The 23,296-nt window shown below is 37.4% G+C and overlaps 1 protein-coding gene across 2 annotated transcripts in view; it reads left to right on the plus strand.

The window, feature by feature from the left end:
* sgk3 (serum/glucocorticoid regulated kinase family member 3) overlaps positions 1-23,296 on the plus strand; it is a 90,440-nt gene that overhangs the window by 37,288 nt on the left and 29,856 nt on the right. Inside the window, exons 2-5 of one of the 2 annotated variants that reach the window (XM_028803591.2) lie at positions 9,035-9,225; positions 16,865-16,948; positions 17,036-17,108; positions 23,159-23,234. In XM_028803591.2, coding sequence (XP_028659424.1) covers positions 9,151-9,225; positions 16,865-16,948; positions 17,036-17,108; positions 23,159-23,234 — 308 coding nt within the window. In that variant the 5' untranslated portion in view covers positions 9,035-9,150. The remainder of the gene's footprint in view (positions 1-9,034; positions 9,226-16,864; positions 16,949-17,035; positions 17,109-23,158; positions 23,235-23,296) is intronic. The other variant, XM_051929172.1, reaches the window with a different exon arrangement.

Below are 23,296 nucleotides of genomic sequence, written 5' to 3' on the forward strand. Positions count from 1 at the left end.
CACCAATTTATTTTCTTTAAGCCGTTTACTATTTTTTAACTTACATTAATCATGCAGAGAGAAATTTGTATATTGTTAAAAATGTACCATAAAAGTCTCCATGTAAAGAATGGGGCTTTGTGTTTAATGTGGGTAATGAGTGACAAAAGACTGAATCATCTTACGAAGATAGCATTGGTTTTGAGTATGGCAGTATATAAAATGTACACACGTGACTGTTGGAGTCAGAAACAGAAAACATTTACTAGTACTGCAGTAATGGAAGAACATCTTAAAATAGTAGCAATCAAAAGTAGTAACTTGGAAGGCACCCCATTATGCATTAATGAATGAAATCTTAAATTTAATTACTCCTTTGAAGAATCAGCTTTATTTAGTTTTTTTTATATATACTAATGGCAGTATCAAAATGGGTTTTGAATAGTGCCTTCCATTGTGAGCACTCTCAAAGTACATAATAAAGAATCCAGTCTTGAGGACTGGAATGGTGTGGGGATTTTTGGCAAAGATTAGGGCCCCAGATACTCCTTAAAGAACGACATAGTTGATTTGAACATTGTTACTAAGTTCATCCCTTCCTGGGTACAGTTTATTCACACTCAGATGGACACTTCAAGTGTAATAGTGTACCTTATCAAAAGGCATGTATAGTCACTGAATGCTTCTAGAAAAACAGTGAGTTTTCATACTTTTCATTCCTTCAGTAGCCTGCACAGTCCCTTGATCTCAGCCCAATCCAATTTCTTTTTGACGAGAAGAAAAGGGATGTTCGCAGCAAGACTGTTCTGCCATCTAGTCAGTGGCAACTGCGTAACAGTTATTTCCATATGATACAGTAGTATAATAGATGTTATAATCCTTAACAATATATTGTGGGAGATGGCCGGTGGTTAATCCCGGCCAATACCCCCAAGCCGTTAGTTGGAGCCCTCTCTGTAGCATGGAAGTGCCCCGAAGACCAGCAGGGAATCATGGACAATGAAGTTTTTATTCCCGACCCAGCTGGACACCGTGGGGCCCACCAGAGGATGCTGCAGGGAGGCTCAAGGACTTATACGTGCCCTATAACCCGGAAGCACGCCGTTCCTTCTCGTCATGTGATCAGGATGCACTTCCGGGATGAAGAAAAGGACTTTTAATCTGACCCGGAAGTGATAGTGAATCATGGACTGCAGGGTTGGAATCACTTCCGGGTCAGGGGATATAAAAGGACTGTAGGAAAGCCCAGACACTGAGCTGAGCTGGGAGGAAGGGTGGCTAAGTGTCTGGTAGAGGACGATTGGTGTTGGATTATTTGATTATTGATTATTGTATGTGTAGTGTGGAGTGGAGGGTGCTTAGTGCACACTATTATTATAAAAATAAAAAGTCTTGGACTTTTACCTGATTTTTGGCATGGTACCTGAGGGTTCAAGGGAGCTCTAGCGCCCCCTACTGTTACAATATCCAGCATCTTATAAAGTCTGTGTCCAGATCAGTTCATACTGATCCGAAGGCAATAGGAGACACAACATGCTACCAGATAGGTATACTTAATAAATGGCTGACTTGTTAAACATTAAAATTCCTATAATGTAGCTACAGCAGTGTACTGCCACATAGTAAATGTGACATTTTGTGCATGCAGTCTGCTGCTGTAGCCAAGTTGCTTATTCTGCTCTGTTGTTTTCTATGGTCTATTGAATTGCTACATGCAGGATATGTCTCTAAATAGCACTTCATAACAAACACTGTTTATGACACCCACACAGTCTTACTTTTAATGAAAAATATTAATTTGCATCATATTTTTATATACAAGCCATACAGATTAGTCACAACATAAGTGGGAATGCAGTCAGCCAGCACCACATTAGACTGAGAAGTTATTAAAACTGATTATATAAACATACCATTTGTAGCTTGAAGTCTTTTCAGTTAGTACATTGTTTTCTCTGTATTTCAGAATTTGTTAGTCACAAGTGAGTAATAAGTTCTTAAAGCTTTAATTGCCTAAGATTTTGATTAGTCACCTCTTAAAATTAGAAACAACAGCTATAAAGCCTTAAAGAGAATCGCTGGTTAAAATAAATCGGTCAAATCCGACAACACAGCTATTAAACTGGCATCATTGTTTATCTTTTCTTCCTCTAATTATTGTTGCTAATCAGCTGAGGCATCAGGTTGTGGATACTTTTCCCTCTCTGAGCATGATTGCATCTGGGAATTATCTGGGCATCTTTAATGAGGCAAAGAAGCTATAATTTTTATTTTCAGATTCATCTATTATTCAAATTCACTTCTGCTGACATTAAAATTAATACTGTACAGTGTTATAAACTCTATGATGCCTTTTCTTCCTCCACCTTTATCATAATGGTAAGATTTGAAATTCTTCCACTATAAATGTTCTTACATTGGATGAAAACCCTGAATGAAGCAACCCAATACATGCTTATTCATGACGGAGATAAAACTGGGATTTTCTATTAGTGATCTGCAACTCTGTCACTAATCCTGCACAATTCAGTTTTAGCTAGATTCATTTGTTCTTTCAGCATGAGTCTCAGTGTAAAGCTCTGATACTTTTTTTTTTTTTTCTGCCTCACACCATTCAGAACTGGCAAGTTCCAAAAAAATTTGTAGTATTTCTATGTGCTGCCTGGTGAAATAATAATCACAAGCCTTGTTTAACTGACACAAGTAATCCCAAATCTGATAATTTCTTGTACAACTAATACTCATTCATGAAACTTCCCTTCATTGTCCTGGAAAGGAAATAGAATAGTGGATGATATCCTCTCAGAATCCGGACTTAGCTCACAGAGCACATAGCTGTGCTATACCAAGACTAAGGATAGTTTGAATTGCAGATAAATCAGGAATCAGTTACTGGTGTCCATGTCAATTTTTAAACACAAGATTCTCCTGCATATGATATTATTTTAAACCTGTGTCTTTACTGTCATGACCGGCCAGTTAGTGGCCTCTTAATGGCACTAATTTCCAATCTTCCCTTTCATTTTTCAGCAAAGTGTTCAATATGGCATTCCTCAGACCCCACCCCTTTCTTTTAAAAAAATCACACCAAATTGTTTCTTTGATAAGATGCTGCATTTCAGCTTTTCTTATGGGGACAGTGCTGTTCCCTACCCAGTTCATCCAATGTTTTTTTTTCTATATTACATTACAGTATTTTTATGTTTTAAGCTATGCTAATGATGTTCTTAAGTTTCAGCCATGCTTTTTGCATTGGCTTAAGTTTATTTTATGCTAATGTGGCCTTTCTGTTGTTGTTCATAATTTTTTTTTTTTTTATATTCCTATTTGTTTTTTTGTTGTAGTATTTTTGTACTTGTATGGTTTTCTTTACAGCTATGTTTCTGTGTATTGTTGTTTGTTATCTTCCCAGACCCTTGTATTTGGAGCCTAAGGATGCAGGGGCCACCTAATCTTGGAGTACCAGCCTCAGCACTATTTGAACAGTCTAAAGCTTCAGCTTTGGCATAGTTAGTGATTTGTAGTTTGCTCTTGATTCTTGCTGTTTTTGTATTTGTTTGAATTTTCTGTTTTTGACTTCTGGCTTTTAAATAAGCTAAAGCCTTTAGATTTTGTATTGGATTTATTTGCCTTATGACATAAAGTTATACTTTTGCATTGCTTTTTCTTTTTCTGTGATTCTGTGAAGGCATCCTTAATATCTTTAGATATAAAGGAAGTTGCTTGGTTTTGTTTTGAATTTGAGGTTTCACATTTTTCCTCTTTTTCATTTTCGTGACATTTTGAGACTTTACCAGTTAAAAGCATTAGCCCCATTTTGGACAGATGCAGGCTCAGGGGCCTACCCTTTTGAGCTTGGTGCTAAGCATCTTGAGGAATACCTCCTATCCATTAGGCTCAGACTAGGATCAAGGGCAGGTATGATCTTTTTGTGTGGGATTTTTTTTATAAGCCTGCCCCGTTTTAGTGCTTCGAGATGGAAGGATTTTACAACATTCCTGAAAGGCTCAGGTTATGTGCTGGAGGTTCTCTTGTCAAAGTGTTGACTTTGATTTTATCAGGTGCTGCAGCTAGATATGGGGAAAAAAGAAACAGAATAAATGTGGGTCAGTATCAGTTCATAATGCTTGACACGCTCATAATTTGGCTCAAATGACTAACGAACAGAAGTTGCATTAAGAACAACTAATCAGCATTTCTACTCAGGATATGTTAGACTAAACTTATGACTTCTCAGACTGGATTTAATTGCAGAGACTAACATGTTTCTCTTTCACAAGCAGGCAGATCATTCCACATCTCTGGCCTAACAGCTGAAAGCTCAACCTCCCACTTTTTAATTATTGAACTTTTTAGTACACCAACACCTTGAACTTATAACATATGTTCCAATATGTTTGTATTGAGAAATTAAGAAAATGAAATGAGGCATAAGCCAGTTAAAGCTTTGAATGTAAGAAAAAAGATTTTGAAATTTTCCCAAAACCTAACTAGAAAACAATGTATAGACTGAAGAGCAGGCCTTTTGTGGTTGTAACTTCTATTTTTCTTGCAGCATCATTTTGAATGAACTAAAAGTTACAAACAGTCTTCTCCCTCTTTACAAGCATATTGCATAGCCACTCATAAAGCAATATTTTGTCATTTGAAAACATTCATTTCAATTGGTAGAGGGGGAGTATATGCGTTCCTTGGTTCTAAAATTCACATTTACTCCTAAAATAACACCAAATTCCATTAAAATCAACACCGTAGAACAGTAGTTAATAAGAGTTATCAAACATCACTCTAAGGATGTACAGTGGACCCTTGACTTACGAACTCAATTTGTTCGCGAGGGCTGGTTGTAACTCAAGTTGGTTGTAAGTCAAGACTATTTTTCCCATCCATATTACTAACCGAGAATGATAAACTGGATATGGACGCAGGTACATGCCCATTGACACAGGAGACATAGTGCACAGGCGCCACACAAAAACGAGGAATCGGCCCCCCGCCCCAGAGTGAAACGGGAGAGACTACGAACGACACAGCCACACAAACAAGAGGAGTCAGCGCTGCGCCCCAGAGTGAAACGGGACAGACTACGGAGTCCACAAAGGTTCACAAATCAAACCCGAGAGAGTACGTAAAGCGGTAACGACACAGCCACACAAAAAAGAGGATACAGCCCCCCGCCCCAGAGTAAAATGGGACAGACTACAGAGTCCACAAAAGTCCACAACACACTGCATAATCAAACCTGAGATGTTATGGAAAGCACAGGCGCCTACAACACGCTATACACCGCCAACAACGAAAGAGCTCAACTAACAGAAATAAGAAATAAAGCAACAAGCCCAGAGAATACGGAACCCTAAACGTCCACACCACACAGCAGAGACAAACCCGACATAGTACGGAAGGTGCAGGTGCCTACATCGCACGTCTAAAACACCACAGGCAAAACCCCAAGATGGTGCAGAAGCCCCACAGACCTGGACTCCACAGCATATGTGAATCACATTACAGTAATACAATATTATAAGTACTCATAGAAACAACGAACACAAGAAGCGTCCGCATCCCGCCCCACTGTCAAACCGGAGAGAGTACGGAGTCCCCACACGTCCACAAAACACAGCGTAGTCAAACCCGAGATACCCATGCACGCAGGAGACATGGTGCGCAGGCGGCTACAGCGTGATCTTCCGAGAATGAAGGAGACACAGCTCAAAAACGAAAGAGCTCACCTAACGTGGATAAGAAATGAGGCAACATGCCCATAGGTGACGACACAGCCACACAAAAACAAGAATACAGCCCCCGCAACAGAGTGAAACAGGACAGACTACAGAGTCCACGAAAGTCCACAACACACAGTATAATCAAACCTGAGAGAGTATGAAAAGCGCGGCCGCCTACAACGCGCTATACACCGCCAACAACGAAAGAGCTCAACTAACAGAAATAAGAAATAAAGCAACAAGCCCAGAGAATATGGAACCCTAGATGTCCACAACACACAACAGAGTCAAACCCGACATAGTACGGAAGCTGCAGGCGCCTACAACGCGTATCTAAAACACCGCAGGCAACACCCCGAGATGGTGCAGAAGCCCCACAGACCCGGACTCCACAGCATATGTGAATCACATTACAGTAGTACAATATTATACGTACTCACAGAAACAACAAACACAGGAGGCGTCGGCATCCCACTCCACATTCAAACCGGAGAGAGTACGGAGTCCCCAAACGTCCAAAACACACAGCATAGTCACACCCGACATAGTACGGAGGGCGCATGCGCATACGACGACACACTACACAGCATAATCAAACCCGACAGTACGGAAGGTGCAGGCGCCTACAACGCGCGTCTAACACAACGCAGGCAAAAACCCGAGATGGTGCAGAAGCCCCAAGGATCCGGACTCCACAGCATATGTGAATCACATTCCAGTAATACAATAGGTACTCACAGACATACATATGTCCTCACAGAAAAAAACAAACACAAGAGGCTTCGGCATCCCGCCCCACACTCAAACCGTAGAGAGTACGAGGTCCCCAAACGTCCACAAAACACAGCATACTCAAACCCGAGAGAGTACGGAGGGTGCATGATACATATGTAACAATTACCAAGACTGACAATAATCTCTTTCAACTGTATTTCGGCTTACCCACGACCAGGGGTTGGCGAGCGAAGCAAAATGCATCTAAATTGCATTTTGTACGGTTTAATACTACATACATACACTACAGGCAAATAATTTATCAGCTGCTATAATTTTGCAATAAAATTTTGTGGAACGACAAATTTACCATCCCTTCAAGAATTTTAATGCCGATTGCCCAATGTAGGCGAATATGTATGTCCTATGCGTTTTACGCCATTTTAGTATAGACAAGAGATATTTTTGCAACAATATGAAAATGCTTGTGTGGTCAGAAATAATTTTTGTTTAAAAACAGTTAAACAAAAACATAGTAATATAGGCATAGCCACAGAGTCACTGAAAGTGTTTTGATCAGTAGAAAGAAATCACAGCTCAAAGTTGCTAAACAGGCAAAGATCACATTCAGAATTGCTCTAGATTGTTTTGCTTAAGGAAGTCTTCTGTTATTTCTCAACATCCTCAAAGTTTAGATGTTGCATCATAGCATGGATTGCTCTTATAAACATGGCTACCATGACCCATACACTGTAATGTGTACACCTATAATTTAGCATCAACCAACAAACCAATCATGTCATCCACAGTCAACAAAGGACAAAATAAAAAAGTGAACAAAACAACATGAAAGTAAAATTAACTCCTTTTTAGAAATCCTAGAGATCCTAGAACAAAACATCACAAGTCAAACGTGTCCAGAGGCTGACAGATTGTGCTTCATTTACTTTTTAATTCCTTCTTCTATAAAGCTTTACCCCTGTTAAGTGTTGCAATTTATGTTCATAAACTATGAAATTACCCTCATTGCCTTTTTTAAATGCCCCTTTTTTCTCAGTTAAATTATGAATTTGTGTTAGTGGGCAGAGGGCCTAATTTATAAGGGATGCACACAGTCTCTCAAAAAAAGGAGTCACTGTATTAGTCAGCTTCTAAAAGTCACTGCAGGCGATTTTTAACTTTTGCTGCTTTGCTGTCAAGACAGTCCTTTAATGTTATTTTTAATGGTTCAGTGTCTTAGTTTTTATGATTTGTTTACAAGCTTTGAAATTGTGTATTTGGAAGAATACCAAACTACGAGTTATGAACAGAATGGCAGAGAGGGGGCAGACATAATGCTGATAAGCCACTGATTCAGCCCAATAACAATGATCCAGTGTTTCTTGTTTCTAGTCATAGATTCCACCTACTGTTTTTATCCTGATATTGCTCTGCTTCACAGATAGTTAGACAATACTATAAACCCATGGAGGTAAATAAATATCTTGCATGCTAAATTATTTTGAACTATACTTCAAAAGATTTTTAACATCAGTGAATAAGTGCCTTGAGCATGGGAAAGGCGCTATATAAATAAAATGTATTATTATTATTGTTAAGCTGAGGTTTGTTTGCATTATGCATTTTTAATTCCTGTTTTGTTATCTTTTATTTTGTCTGATTGTTAGTCTCTGTTGGACCTGCCTGTCATCTAATAAAGCATTTAGAGGATTGTAAGAAGAAATATTGTTGTGTGTATGCAATGTCTATTGCTTCAGCCTTACAGCTACAAGAGACTGCATTCAATTCCTGGACCAGTCACTGTCTGTGTGGTGTTTGCATATCCTCCCAGTAACTGCATGCCTTTTTATCTGAGTTCTCTGGTTTTCTTCACACATTCCAAAAATTTGCATGTTAGGTTTATTTGGAGTCCAAGTTGTCTCAGTGTGAGAGAGTGTGGCTGTGTGTTTAAAGTTGCCCTATGATGGGCAGTGTCTCTGCACAGAGTTGCAACCTGCCTTGTATTTGAAGCTGCCAAGATAGGCTAAAACTCTCCTGGGGTTGTGTGTTAATAATATGATGCCTGGAGTATGTTTTAAAAGATGTAAAGTTAAAATGATGAATTTCAGAGTAACAACAGCATATAGTACTGTATATTAATAGAAATCTGAAACCTTTAGCGTCAAAGCATAGACAGCAAAGAGAAAGCTAACTTTCTTTTTTTTTCTCTCTAAATGTAGTTTGTATGGTGCTTACTTGTTTGACCAGCCCTGATATGCTGTTGGACTATGGTACACCAGCTGGGGTTTTACTGCTCATTTTGCATTATAACACATTTACAACAAGTTAGCTGCCTTGTCACACTTGACAGCCTTGCTGTAAATCCATGATGCTTTATGGAATACAACATGATTTTCCAGTGACTAACACTTCTTCAAAGCACCAGATACTTATGGTGTCCTTTGTAGCATTTGTCAGATATATATTTATTTTTTATGTCTTCAAAGAGCATAGTTTATGACCGAATAGCAGGCTTTTTCCTTGCACTCTGCATTAATAGTTCAGGAGAAATCCATTTGTTTAACAAGCTAATGATGTATTTGGACTATATGGCGTGTTATTTTATTCTGTTCTAGAAGACAAAGATGGAAATTTGTGTGCCTGCCCAGAAGCCTGCTGCTGTTGGTGCAGAATCCTGAAGAATTCTTTTTAACCTGAGTAAGCCATTATCCTGCATGAGAATTTAAGCAAGATGGACTCACAAAACTGCCCCCATGTCCGTATCCCATGTCACAATGAGCAAAGGGACAAAAAGAAGCGCTTCACTGTAAGTACAATTAGTTTCTTTTAAATTTGGGAATGTATTAATGTATAATATAAGGTCTTGAACTGACTGGCTGCTGGATAGCGGAGCTTTTTACTTCTCCAGGTTCTCCTTTTTCATCATTTCATAATTTAACCTTTTTCCCCATGCAGTTTAACCTCAGTTACAATTTGGTATGTGCACAGTGTTGCATATTTAGTATATTGGTAATTGCTTTTTGCATGGGCTATGCATTTTATTTGAATCTTTTATTAATCTTGCTATGTCTAATCCAGTGTGATGTATTCAGCCTTCCTTAGAAAGAAATTCTATCTCCAGTCTGCATGTTTTTGCTCCCTTTTGAACAAGGCTCTTTTGTATGTTTTCAGCCTGATGGTATGTTCTGAGGCCAATTGTCTTTTGCACCAGCTATTCCTCCCACTACCAGCTTTAGGCATGGCTTACTTATTTCAGTCACAAGGCTTTTTGTGTGCCAGTCTTGCTCATTTTGTGTAAATAATTGATACAGATCCAAGTGAAAATTCATTTTTCAGGCTTTTCTATTTGAATTACGAAAGTATTCGTATATATTAAAAATTCAGAAGTAATTAAGAGAGTGCTATTGTTATCTAGGAAGAAACTCAGTCAGTGACCACCTTCATTCTGTGTGAATCTGATCTGCCATTTTATTTTCACATATAAATCAGAGTTACTGTGCACAGTGCTGTGAAAAAGTATTTGCCTCATTCCTGATATCCTTTATTTTTGTATATTTGTGATAATGAATGGCTTCAGATCTCTCTCTCTCTCTCTCTCTCTCTCTCTCTCTCTCTCTCTCTCTCTCTCTCTCTCTCTGTGTATGACATGCCTTATGGAAACAGTAGTATTTCAGCAGTGACATTAAGTTTAATGGATTAACAGAAAATGTGTAATATGCATCATAACAGAATTAGACAGGTGTATAAATTTGGGCATCCCAACAGAGATATTACATCAATACTTAGTTGACCCTCTTTTTGCCAATATAACAGCCTGTAGACGCCTCCTATAGCCTTTGATGAGTTTCTGAATTCTGGATGGAGGTATTTTTGACCGTTCTTGCATACAAAATCTTCTCTAGTTCAGTTAAATTTGATGGCTGCCGATCATGGACAGTCTGCTTCAAATCATCCCATAGATTTTCGATGATATTCAAGTCAGGAGACTGTGACAGCCATTCCAGAACATTGTACTTCTCCCTCTACCTGAATGCCTTTGTAGATTTCGAACTGTGTTTTGGGTCATTGTCTTGTTGGAATATCCAACCCCTGAGTAACTTCAACTTTGTGACTGATGCTTGAACATTATCCTGAAGAATTTGTTAATTTTGGGTTGAATTCATCCAACCCTCGACTTTAACAAGGGCCCCAGTCCCTGAACTAGCCACACAGCCCCACAGCATGATGGAACCTCCACCAAATTTGACAGTAAGTAGCAGGTGTTTTTCTTGGATTGCGGTGTTCTTCTTCTACCATGCAAAGCACTTTTTGTTATAAATAACTCAGATTTTTGTCTCATCAGTCCAAAGCACTTTGTTCCAAAATGAATCTGGCTTGTCTAAATGAGCATTTGCATACAACAAGCGACTCTGTTTGTGGCATGAGTGCAGAAAGGGCTTCTTTCTCATCACCCTGCCATACAGATGTTCTTTGTACAAATTGTGCTGAATTGTTGAACGATGTACAGATACATCATCTGCAACAAGATGTTCTTGCAGGTGTTTGGAGGTGATCTGTGGGTTGTCTGTAACCATTCTTACAATCCTGCGCATATGCCGCTCCTGTATTTTACTTGGCCTGCCAGACCTGCTGGGTTTAACAGCAACTGTGCCTGTGGCCTTCCATTTCCTGATTACATTCCTTACAGTTGAAACTGACAGTTTAAACCTCTGAGATAGCTTTTTGTAGCCTTCCCCTAAACCATGATACTGAACAATCTTTGTTTTCAGATCTTTTGAGAGTTGCTTTGAGGATCCCATCCTTTCACTCTTCAGAGGAGAGTCAAGGGGAAGCACAGCTTGCAATTGACCACCTGAAATACCTTTTCTCATGATTGGACACATCTGTGTATGAAGTTCAAGGCTTAACAAGCTAATCCAACCAATTTGGTGTTGCAAGTAATCAGTATTGAGCAGTTACATGCATTCAAATCAGCAAAATTACAAGGGGACCCAAATTTTTGCACAGCCAGTTTTTCACATTTGAGTAAATTTCATACAACTAAATACTGCTTCACTAAAAATCTTTGTTTGGAAAGCACCCCAGTACTCGGATGTCCCTAGGAAATGAAAGACATACCATGTTATCTTTTTTGTTGAAAGTAAATTATTATGCAGGCTGAGAGAGGTTCCCAAACTTTTTCATATGACTGTATTATGTGTGTGTGTGTGTGTGTGTGTGTGTGTGTGTGTGTGTGTATATATATATATATATATATATATATATATATATATATATATAAATAAAATATTAGATAAATGGAAATATATTAAAAATATAGTTATTCACTCACACCAAAGTTAATTGATAAACTCTGCTGAGTAAACATGGTCAGACCTGAATGCAGCTAGCCCTGTTGAATCTAAACCCTCACCATATGTTGACCTTTCCTGTGTGAGTCACCACCACAGTGTTTCTAAAAGAACGCTAAACGTCAAACAAAGGAAATTCCAGTAGAGATGAGGAAAAAAATTGTCAAACCTTACCAATCAGGAAAGGACTGAACCCAGCAGAGATGATATGCTCATTTCAAGTTCCATCACTGCATGTTCATAAACCTGCCAATGTGTTTGAATTAAATAATTTCTCTCAGTAAGAGTGGGATAAAAGACCTCAGCCTATTTTAAATTATAGGAAGCATTTAATTGTGATTATTGCTGCCAAAGGTGCTGTAAACCAAGTGCTGAAACTGTGAGGCAATTACTTTTGCAAATGGGTTATTGGGGTGTTAGATGACATTTTTCCTTTAGTAAAGAAAATGATAATTTAAGAACTGTATTGTGTGTTCACTCAGACTAGTCACTGTAAAATATACAAAACAGAGGGGGCAAATACCTTTTCACAGCACTGCTCAAATGGGAGTATCAGAATGTTGAAAACGTTTGTTTACCCACTAGTACCAAATACTCTGGTGAATATTCGCACTGCACCAGGACTGCATGCTGGAATGAACTGGCAGGTGTATGGTGTTGTGATACCCTCTGCCCTTAAACATCACACAGAAAAAAGAAGCCATGGTGAACTTTAACAGCTATACAGTTGCTAGAGATGTCATGTCCAGCATTCAACAAACAACACAGGAAACTATTAGCTACTGCAGATTCCTTAAGTTGCTGATCACCTCAAACCTTATGTGAATTTTCAACACTACAGTTGTACTGAAAAAGCAGTGTGTGTGTTTATATACTTCTGTTTAGCTTTCATCCCAATCATTCCTTTGAAGTTCATGGAGAAGTTGAGTCTACTAGGCTACAGCACTTCCCATGCAATTGAATCCTGGGCTTCCTGACAGATAGCCTGGACAGTCTGTGTCGGAAACATCATCTCCAGTATTGCACCAACACACTGAGCAATGTTGTTCCCCATTGCTGTGTTCTCGGCCCATTGTCGGACTGGTGCAAATGCAACAGTCTGTCTCTTAATGTGGACAAGACACAAAAAATGATTGTTGTCTTTAGAAAGGCCTGTGCTGTTCACACCCCACTGCACATTGAGGCCTCTGTGGTGGAACTGGTCAAGAGCTCCATCGAGGCCTCTGTAGTGGAACTAGTCAAGAGCTCCATCTTCCTTGGCATACAGCTGGTAGCTGACCTTACTTGGTCAATTAACACCACCTCTATAACCAAGAAAGCTGAGCAGTGTCGCCGCGTCTTTCGGCAGCTAAAGAAGGCAAGCCTACCCCTGCCACATTCTCATCACATTCTATAGGGACACCACCGAACGTGTTCTGATACGTTACATTGCTGTCTGGTTTGGTAACTGCAGAATCTCTGACCGTAAGTTCCCAGAATACATAGTGCACACAGCAGGAAAAATCATTGAGACCTCTCTGCCCTCTGTTAAAGACATTTTATAAAGTGGTGCAAAGCCTATAGTATTGTGAAGGAATGCTTTCGCCCATCCCAAGGTCTGCTGCCCCCGTGCTCTCAGATCTGCTCCTAGTAGCTTATTTATATGTAGTACTGTATATTTGTTACAGTTGTTGCTACTCTTTTTTTATTAGTAGTAGTTTTTGTTACAAGGGCTGATTGAAACATCTCATGACTCCGTAAGCTCTGAACATTTTTCTTTTTCAATGTAGTGTTCTTCATATTGAATACATTTTTTACATTTTAAAAACTATTCAAAGACCAGAAACAGACTATTTTGCAACATCATTTTTAGTGATGTGACCTGTGGCATTTTTCACTTCATCATCTGGCAAGACCTTCTTTCCGCATACTTGTTTTTACAGTATTGGAAATACCCAGAAATCACACAGCCCTAAATGAGGGCTATACAGAGGATGTTCCAATGCATTCTCACTAATTTTAGTTAGTGCTGCCAGTGCAACAGCAGAAACATGCAGTTGGGCATTGTCATGGAGAAAAAAAGTGCATCTTCTCGTTGTTGCATCTGCTGTTCCATGAGATTTCTCAGGACCCACCTGGAGTACATGCAACGCATTTTCAGTTTCTCTTTGTAATGTGTTGAGTCCATTCAAACCAGATGCCAAGTAAAGCTTAAAGTCTTGCAAAAGTTTATCAGCCTTGGCAATTTTAGTATCTGTAAAGGAAATGGATGGCCTTCTCGAACATGCTTTGTCATTCACTCGCATGTTGCTGACCTTAAAGTACTCCCAACCACTGAAATAGAGCAGCATAGCTAATTGTTTCATTTACCGTGTGCCTGCCATAGCATTTTGAGAGTTTCATTACTGCTTTTCCCTATCTGTTCTCTCATAGACACATACAAGGTGCTTCAACTTGTTGTGATAGAATGTTGATGACTACTGTGGTCCAACTTTAGGTTACCACATGTCAATGTATGCTGATCACAAACACCTGTGCAGTATTTTCATGACTAACTCCATGAAAGAGAAATGGGGACAGTCATTACTTTTCAATCAGCCATCATATTTAATGTTTATTACTATCTGTTTCAAATTATTATGATCTATTCACTTTATTATTATTTGTTCATTTACTGCGGTGGGTTGGCGCCCTGCACGGGATTGGTTCCTGCCTTGTGCCCTGTGTAGGCTGGGATTGGCTCCAGCAGACCCCCATGACCCTGTGTTCGGATTCAGCGGGTTGGAAAATGGATGGATGGATATTTATTCATTTATCTATTTTTTTTTTAATTTGTAGTATAGTATAGTTCTTCACTTGTCTTGCACTTTTCCTTTTGTTTATTTAAATGTCACATGGTTGTCCTTGGGAATTTTATTTCATGCCACTATGTTCTGCAATAGGCCTACTATGTATGGATGGTATAACAATAAAGCCACTTGACATGACTGTTCCACCTAACGATATAAGGGATAAGTAGTCTCTCATGACTTTCTATTGATGCTTGACAGGAAGTACTGTATCCTAAGTAGTGTTGGCACAGAGTGGTCCAAAAGCAATATGATGCCACAGACCAGAAAGCTCTTTCAGGGGGTTTTGCCATTTTCTTAACTGGTGTTTGACGTGCATCATCTATGAACACTTCTATAATAATGGCTGTGTGTTATGCTGCAGGAATCCAGGTACTGCTAAACAACGAATGCTCTCACCCTTACACTCTGACAGTCATTCTACAGCATTAAAGTGTAGTTTGTTTTTTTTTTCCCCCAGAGTTGTGTGTTTCAAGAGCCGTTAAATCCCCCAACTGTCCAAGTGCTGTCCAAGCTATTTTGTGTGTAGGTCCTAAATCAGGGCTCCTCACACTCATGCCACAAAAACAGAGGCTCCTTTGTCATCTACATGTAAAACTGCCATACCAACAATAACTGGCTACAAGATGGCATCGGAGCACTATGCAGAAGATTACACAGATAATACTTCCAATTTAAGGAAGCTGGTAATTAAAGAATGTAAGTGAAAGAAGTGAATGCCAGATGGCAGGAAGGGTATGACTTAAACAAGTTAATAAATGAAGGTTGAGTGGAGCTGGAAAAAAGTTTGAAAAAAATGATCACCAGAGGAGGAGGAATCTAATTTTTAATTCATAAAGGTATTCCATTTAGTAGTCATTAATATAGGATTGGACCTGGAAGGTTGCTAAATCTACCATGATTAGGAAACTAATAGAATTGATTTTCATAAAAAATTAATTCATCCCTGGGTTTCAGGATCTTCAGTTCTCTTTTAGTAGATATTGGGTACAAAGCAAACACATGTATTAAACTGTAGCACTATCCGTTGAATACAAAGACAGCTGTACATGTTTCTATCCAAGGATCATTTCAAGCCATTTTTATACATATCACCTTGGCATTGTCATTTGCTTTGTTCATTTTCACTTTAGTCTGCAATCCCTGTACATAATACTGCGGTCCCATGCATAAAGCATATAATCCACTGTAAAAGATAATATGGTCACCATTACAGTTGCATTTAGAAGTGCACAAAGAAAGAAAACCAGTTCATGTCTTATGTAAATTCATTACTGGTTCATTCAAGGAAGAGTTAATAAGGAATGTGGCGCACACAACTAAATGAGCAGTTTTAATATACATGGTTTTTCACAATTAAAATATGTATAGAAATCAATGTGCAGACAAAAATATAAATGTGTCAATTTTCTGGGCAAACTGCAATCCCAATGGAAGATGATGAAGAAGTGAGTGTTACTCTGCACCTCATGGGGTGTTGTTTTTTTTTTTTTTTTTGTTTTTTTTAAAAGAAAGAAATCTACACCCTCATCCTCTGAAGGCAGTAGAAAATCAAGGAACTGCTATAAGCATGTGTGTGCTTGGGTACAATACTTGAAGTACACCCCAAGACGAGACTGGGAACACCGTTTATTTTGTACACTAGTCATTAATGCACACTAGAGACCAAATACTTCTGTAACATCTGAAAGAAGCATTGCACAAAACCAGGCTACTCTCTGTGTTAGTTTGCCTGATAATTGCTGTTGGCTTATGTTAAACCAGAGCATTGGTTCTGATCAAGTTAAAGATTCTGAATTATTAGTCACTTTTTAAAGAATTTTGTTTTTTTTTACACTTCAAGCCAAGGTATACAACAAAATATTTCATTTTGTATTCTTTTGCATTGAAAAATTTTTAACAGTTCACCTGATAAAACACTTGATTAGCATAGGGTATTTTTTTGTGTGTAAAATAATAGCAGTGTGCTAAGACCCTTTTTGAATAACGAGGTAGAAAATTTCCATGCAGTGAGCCTGATATTTTCTTTCCTGGCTTCTTTGTTTGTGTATGTGTGAGTAAGTGCTGTGTTTTTTTTTTTTTGTTTGTTTGGGTTTTTTTTCCACTTTTTTTTTTTATTACCTCCCATGAATCCAGTTTCTCTGATTTTATATCCCACTTTATATGAAAGTTTTATGCTTGAGACTTCCAATGTAAAGATTATTTGCTGAAGGATACACTGAAAAACAATAAATCATTGAAAAATGTGTGTTTTTGATTTACATAGGTTTACAAAGTTATTGTGGCTGTGGGCCGACATGAGTGGTTTGTGTTCAGGAGATACGCAGAATTTGATAAGCTTTATAACACAGTAAGTAAATTGTTTTGTCCTCACTCTTGTCTTTAGTGTGAAGACTTTTTCAATATCAAATTATTTCACCTTTGCTCTCCTATACAGCTAAGGAAGCAGTTTCCTACAATGAATTTGAAGCTTCCAGCAAAACGAATATTTGGGGACAACTTTGATCCAGGTAGTGTATTGTAAACATTTAACACAGAGATTTCAATATGGTTGATATTCATAAATGTATAGTCCTATTTGGTTTATGATATCAATAAATCACAGCACTCAAAAGTGCTGGACATGTTCTGCAAACAACCTGGAGAAATGTGAAATGAAAGTCCCAGGCTAAAATATCATTAACACAACCAATTACTGCTTTTCAAAAAAAAAAAAAAAAAAAAAGTTAATTCAGACAGATAAAAAAAACATCCATGCTGGAACACTTCTCATGCAAGCTGCTTCAGAGCCAGAGTGATATTTGTAGACATTCTTCCCTAAAATTTACTGGTTGTGTGTCATTCCTTTTCAAATCCATTTTGTTTAACACAGTAAGATTATCAACAGCAAATTGCATTTATATTTACATATACACACTGTACATTTGCACTACGCAATTGCCCAAAAGAAAGGAACTCCAGTTTTTCTGTGGATGCACTGCTAAAGTATCTGACAAGATTCCAGGTTTTCAAAGGTGCAGTTATTAGCAATAAGTTTATGCTCCATGTTGTTTTTCAATTTATCAGACATGTTCTTTGATGTGTTTCAAACTTCAGTGCTTCTGTGTAAGTATCTCCATCTCCAATTTTCCTGTTAGAAGAGTTATTTTATTATTATTTTGCTAGTTCTACATGTTTAAATGTATGTTGTTTTTCACTGTTTTAAATGATGGCTTAATAAGGGAATATATAAATTCATACTGAATATAAAAAGTGCTTTTTTGTCACATAGAGGGTGTAAAATCAAATTTAGTATACAACATAAAATATCTGGTTAGGTGTCTGTTAGTTGTATTACAGGAACAGTTAATTCTATGTTTCAGTTTTTCTTGGGGGGATTTCTAACACTTTCATACGTTAGGTTGTTTAAACTTTAGTTTATCAGTTTTGAAAAGAAAATCCATTTTCTTTTAAATAACAGCACTACTTCTACATTAACTGTTTCTGAAACTGTTCTTTTATGAGCTGAATCATTTGTGACTGAAAATTTGCACAGTGTACTGTTGAGTGAAGAAATATCTGATTCTTAAGCCAGCTGTGCCATAAATGACCCTACTTTGTAGTACATTAGCTGCACACTTGGAGTTTGATGTCTGTTAATGATCATACTTTTTTCAACCTGGAATCATTTAGATGCCTAGGTTTATGGATATAGGTTCCTGTGAAAGACTGAACTAATCAATTTTTATTTTATATAGTAGGGTAAAAAAAAACAGTACTAGCACAAGGATGACCGCAAACAACATTACAGTATGTTATCAAATATAAAAATAAAATTCAAAAATATAGCACTGAATATTAGCAGAATACAGTAAAACCTTGATTATCCGTCAGGGGTCGGGACTGAGGCCATGATGATAAGATAAAGGAGGGTAACAGAACAGCTACTTTAAAAATGATGTGCAGTAGATTAGTTTAGCGTATAGTTAGTTTTTTTTTTTTGCAAATAAATACATATTAACAAAATTAATAAATTTATATATATATTGTAATGACCAGTGTAATAAGCAAATACAAGTCAGAGGTACAGGTTTTCTACGTTTTACTTGGAGTCTTCATTCCATAACAAACAATGCCCTGCTTGATACTCCGAAATCTGGGTTACAGAGCACATCCTCCAAAACAATAAAAGAAAGCTTTCCCTACCAATTATCTCCTGCCACTCACATTCATTTTCTAACCTGCAAACACACCTGCTTATTGTCTCCTGACTCCCTAATCAAAACTTCCGTCTGCGGCACTTTCCTTTTTCTCCTAACTTCTCCTGTCATTCATCTCTTAAGAGGCATGTCTGCCCCTCACAGAACAGAAGCCCTTCATCCAGTCCTAGCACTTACACAGCATTCTGCCCTTTCTGATACTGAACAGCGCATCACAAGCTGCCTGCACATCACAATATATTAACAAAACATAATATAACAGAATTTAAAAAGGAAATTACAATGCAGAAGAATATTGACATTAATACAGAATGACATTTGTTTCAGTAGTTTCCATTTTCAACATGTTTTTCAATTTTGTCGGCATCAAGCTTTATATCGCTCACTGTTGTTCTTCCAATTCCTAAAATAAAAGTGCTTTTGCCGTTTCGTAAACATTCAATAATTTCAATTTTTTGTGACAATTCCAACACCACACACTTTTATCAGCCATAACAACATATATTAGTTTAATTTTAACAAAAGAGAAAAGCTACAAAATACTATTAAAGCTGAAGGTATGTAACTAACACTGTGATTTCAATATGTGCCTTGACATGTGGTTCTGGGGAAAAACACCAAGTGCTAGCAACAGGTAGAGTTGTCCCAATGTGCATAATTGCAGCGTATCATGTGGCATTAGTAATAGGTAGACGCTGGCATGCACAATGATTTTTTTTGTTTTTTTATTTGCCCTGACGGTTAATCGAGTGATGGATAATCAAGATTTTACTGTATTAGACATATACCTGATATTTTAAACTGCATGTGTCAATTAGAGCATTATAAATCAAACCAACAAGAATGACTATAGCAGTGACTGAGTGAGTAATAGTTGTGGAAATTTTCATATATAACCAGTATCCCCTCCAGTGATAGCAAAGAGTATGATGAGACCCAAGAGTACTGTCCCTATCACACTGCGTAAATATACTGTCTCAGAAAATAGCATTGACTGTCAAAACCATCAAGTAAAGAGAGTAGTAATTAAGAAAGATGTAAATTTGGATTTTAACATTATGACAGAATGAGCTCCACAAATAGACCCACTTAGAGAATGTGAAGAGATGTGTTAGAGCTGTGTTTTGACATTGACGGAGTGGATGATTAAGTTGTGTTGATGAATCAAGTAGAGTAGCGGTTGTATGTAGATGCTTAGACAAGTGGACCATGTACAGAGGGGATGCAGTCTTGAAGACAATTGATTGGTTACTGTTGGAGAGAAAAGGGGACATCCACACCAGAAGTAAGATGGAAGTATAAGTAGCAGCCTGACAGACTTTTTTCAAGATAACTTTAATACCTGCCCAAATTTTGAAAGCACTCGGCATGTTCCACACAGAAAGAGTTAATTTAGATTATATTATATTTTAATTTCCATTGAGTTATGTAGGGTGAATTAGAGTTCTTCTAGGTAAGCAAGTTGGCAGCACTTGCATTGTAGTATAGAGGATCACTGAGTTTATTGCATTATAATCTAGTCCCAACAATGCCATTACAGGATTAGGTTTAATTGTAAGGCTGTCCCTCTCTGGCAAATAAGTAAACATCTTTTTCCATAAAGTGATTGTTGAGGGCAGTATTACAACATTTAACCTGGTCATAAATGGTCATTGTTTACAATTAGGTTCTAGTCCCTTATATATTTCTGATAATTTTAGTTTGGAAAGATGTGTACAATGCACTGCTTTAAGATTAATTAAAGTGTGTGTTGCACAGATTGATGAATTTATACCATGGATAATTAACTTCCATTCCCTTCCCGAGATATTAATAGAGATGTCTCTTTCCCAGTGTTTGCCTACAATCATCTAGAGGAGTGCACCATGACATTAAGTGATCAAGTCTACAAATATATTTGTCTCATTCCAAGCTAAAATTATATTCAAGCGAAGATGGCGATGGAAGGTTAGGGAAGTTAGACATGTTCCTTTTAGCAAAGTTTCTGACTTGAAAGTAGGGAAATGATGTGTTGAAAGAATTCCATATTTAAAACACAGCTGATTATACAATGTGTTTGTCCCCTTTAAAGTTCTCTAATGGTCCAAATACCTAATGACTTTCAAATTTAAATACTGTTTAAGTTAAAGAGGACTAGAATTTAAAATTATCCTGCAATGGAGCGGCACAGAATATTGTCTCTCTTAATTTAAATTGTTTCTTACATATGTTCCACATTTTAGTCAAGTGTTACTCAACTGAATTGTTAGTAAATTGGTGATAATTATTGGTGGCTGGAGAACAATACAAAGCATAAGGACAGTGTGTTAACTTCAGGTGCACTTATGAGGCATCACCAAGACCAAAAGTTGACTAAAAAGACCAAAGTAAGGATTTTATTTAAAATAAGTAAGCAATTGTATGAATACACAAAAAGGGTGAAAAATAGTAAACCTTTAGCCTTCTGGCTTTCCCAGGCCAGAGTAACCCAAAAGCGAATTCCCAACACCATCTACTTTGTTCCACTGCCTGAAGGTACAAATATTTGCAACCCAGAAGTAAAGTTGGAAGTCTGGTTACACCATTCCATTCTCTTCTTTCGATCTTTGTACCATCATCCTTTTGATATGTGGCTTTTAATCTTTCCAAGTAAATGATCTTACAGTTTAGCTTTTTGAAGAGGGATTTATTAATGCCTATGGGAATATTCTGAAAGAAATATGTTTTGGAAGGATATTAATTTTAATAGTAATATTTCTCCCAGCTAAAGAAAGCTGAAGTGTTGACCACCTATGAACATTTTGTTTGATGGTTTCCGTCATACCGCAGAAATTGAACAGGTCTCTGTTTTTTAGTAACTATGGCTAACAAATGTATAAACTTTTCTGAAGCAATCAATGGAAAGTGCCATAACATGGTACAGTGTACAAGTGGAAATTGCATGCTTTTATTAAAATTAGAGGTCCTCTAAATATTTGTCTAGTAGATTTAGTACAATTTGCAGTGATGAGTTTGGATTAGTAATGAAGAGAACCATATCATATGGATAGAGGGATACGTTTTGTTCCATTCCTTGCCTTGTCAACTAATTTATTTCTGGCTGTTGCTAATGATCAAGTGGTTTGATGTTCGTTATAAAAAGTACTGGTGAAAGTGAACAGCTTTGTCTGCTTGTGTTTTGCTGTAGATGAATAAGACTACATCAAATACTGTATGAATTGGGTAACTGTAATTAATACAGATTGATCACTGGCTGGGTTTTTCCACATACGTTATTGGATAATTGCACCAGAGCCAGGAATAACTGCTTATAAAAAGAAGAATATGATTAAAATCATATCCCCAAAAGTAACAAATAAGCTCAAGGTACAGCAGATGTTAGGGAAAGAAAAGGAAATTTGAGATTAAGTACTAGAGAGAAAAAATGGAAGAACCATCCCAAACACACAGAGGAAAGTACCAGAGGTTCCAATTGCATAATTTATTTGTAGAGAGACTTACATACGGCAGCACTTCACAGAAGAAATGTGTATAATATCCAAGTTAAGGTAGAGCTGTACTGTCACATACCACATGTGTGTTGGAGACATTGTTTGCATTGGCTTTAATAAAATACTATACTAGCCACAGGTAGCTCTATTCAGAAACAAGCAGAAATATTAGGATAGTATTCTATATATAGTATAATAATTATCTGAACAGAAAATGCAGGTGTTACTTCTACAGTTGTTTTTTCCCTAAATTATCAGGTAAAGGGGTCAAGTATTCGTGAAAACTTCTTTGCTTGTATCTGTTTTTGTTAGTAGAAAATACAGACGTCCTTTGCCTGTGGTATCAGTCAGTTAATCGATCTAGTGCACTGCATGTTGTGAAGGAGTTCATTCCGTTTCTGTTCAGGGACTTCACATTTTTGGTTTTTTTTTTTTTAAATCATGCCAAGGTAAATCATCACCTCCTTAGCTTACATGGTTGTTACTGGTGATGATCATAGTTGGGTGTGGTCAGTAATTGATACACCTCCCATGGCAAACCTTCAGCTCTAATGATGCTGAAACTTATCAGCACCATAAATAAGTGGAAATCCTAGTCACTCTTTAACTTCTATCAGTACTGAGTATCCATTCCTTATTTGTTCCAGTTTAATACATTTTTACAGCAACTGGTTAAAATGGTAAATGGGTGAGTGTTCAAAGATACTTAAATCTTTAAGCTAAACCTCTAAAGATCAAGCAGAAAAGTGAATTTATATGTCACAAAGAACTAACATGGATTAGCGCTCTTTGACTAAAGATGCAAAAATGATAAGGTAAGCATGGTTGTTAATTTACTATTTTAAAAAAGCATTATTAAATTAATAAATAATATCTCTCTTTTTTAAACAGAATTTATACAGCAAAGGCGAGCAGGTTTAAATGAATTTATTCAGAGAATAGTTACGCATCCCCAGCTTAGCAACCAGTAAGTATATTACATTTAAATTAATCTGAGTACTGTAAAGTGTAATTTGTAATTACATAGGG

Source organism: Erpetoichthys calabaricus, chromosome 6, assembly GCF_900747795.2.
Source record: "Erpetoichthys calabaricus chromosome 6, fErpCal1.3, whole genome shotgun sequence".
NCBI lineage: Eukaryota > Metazoa > Chordata > Cladistia > Polypteriformes > Polypteridae > Erpetoichthys > Erpetoichthys calabaricus.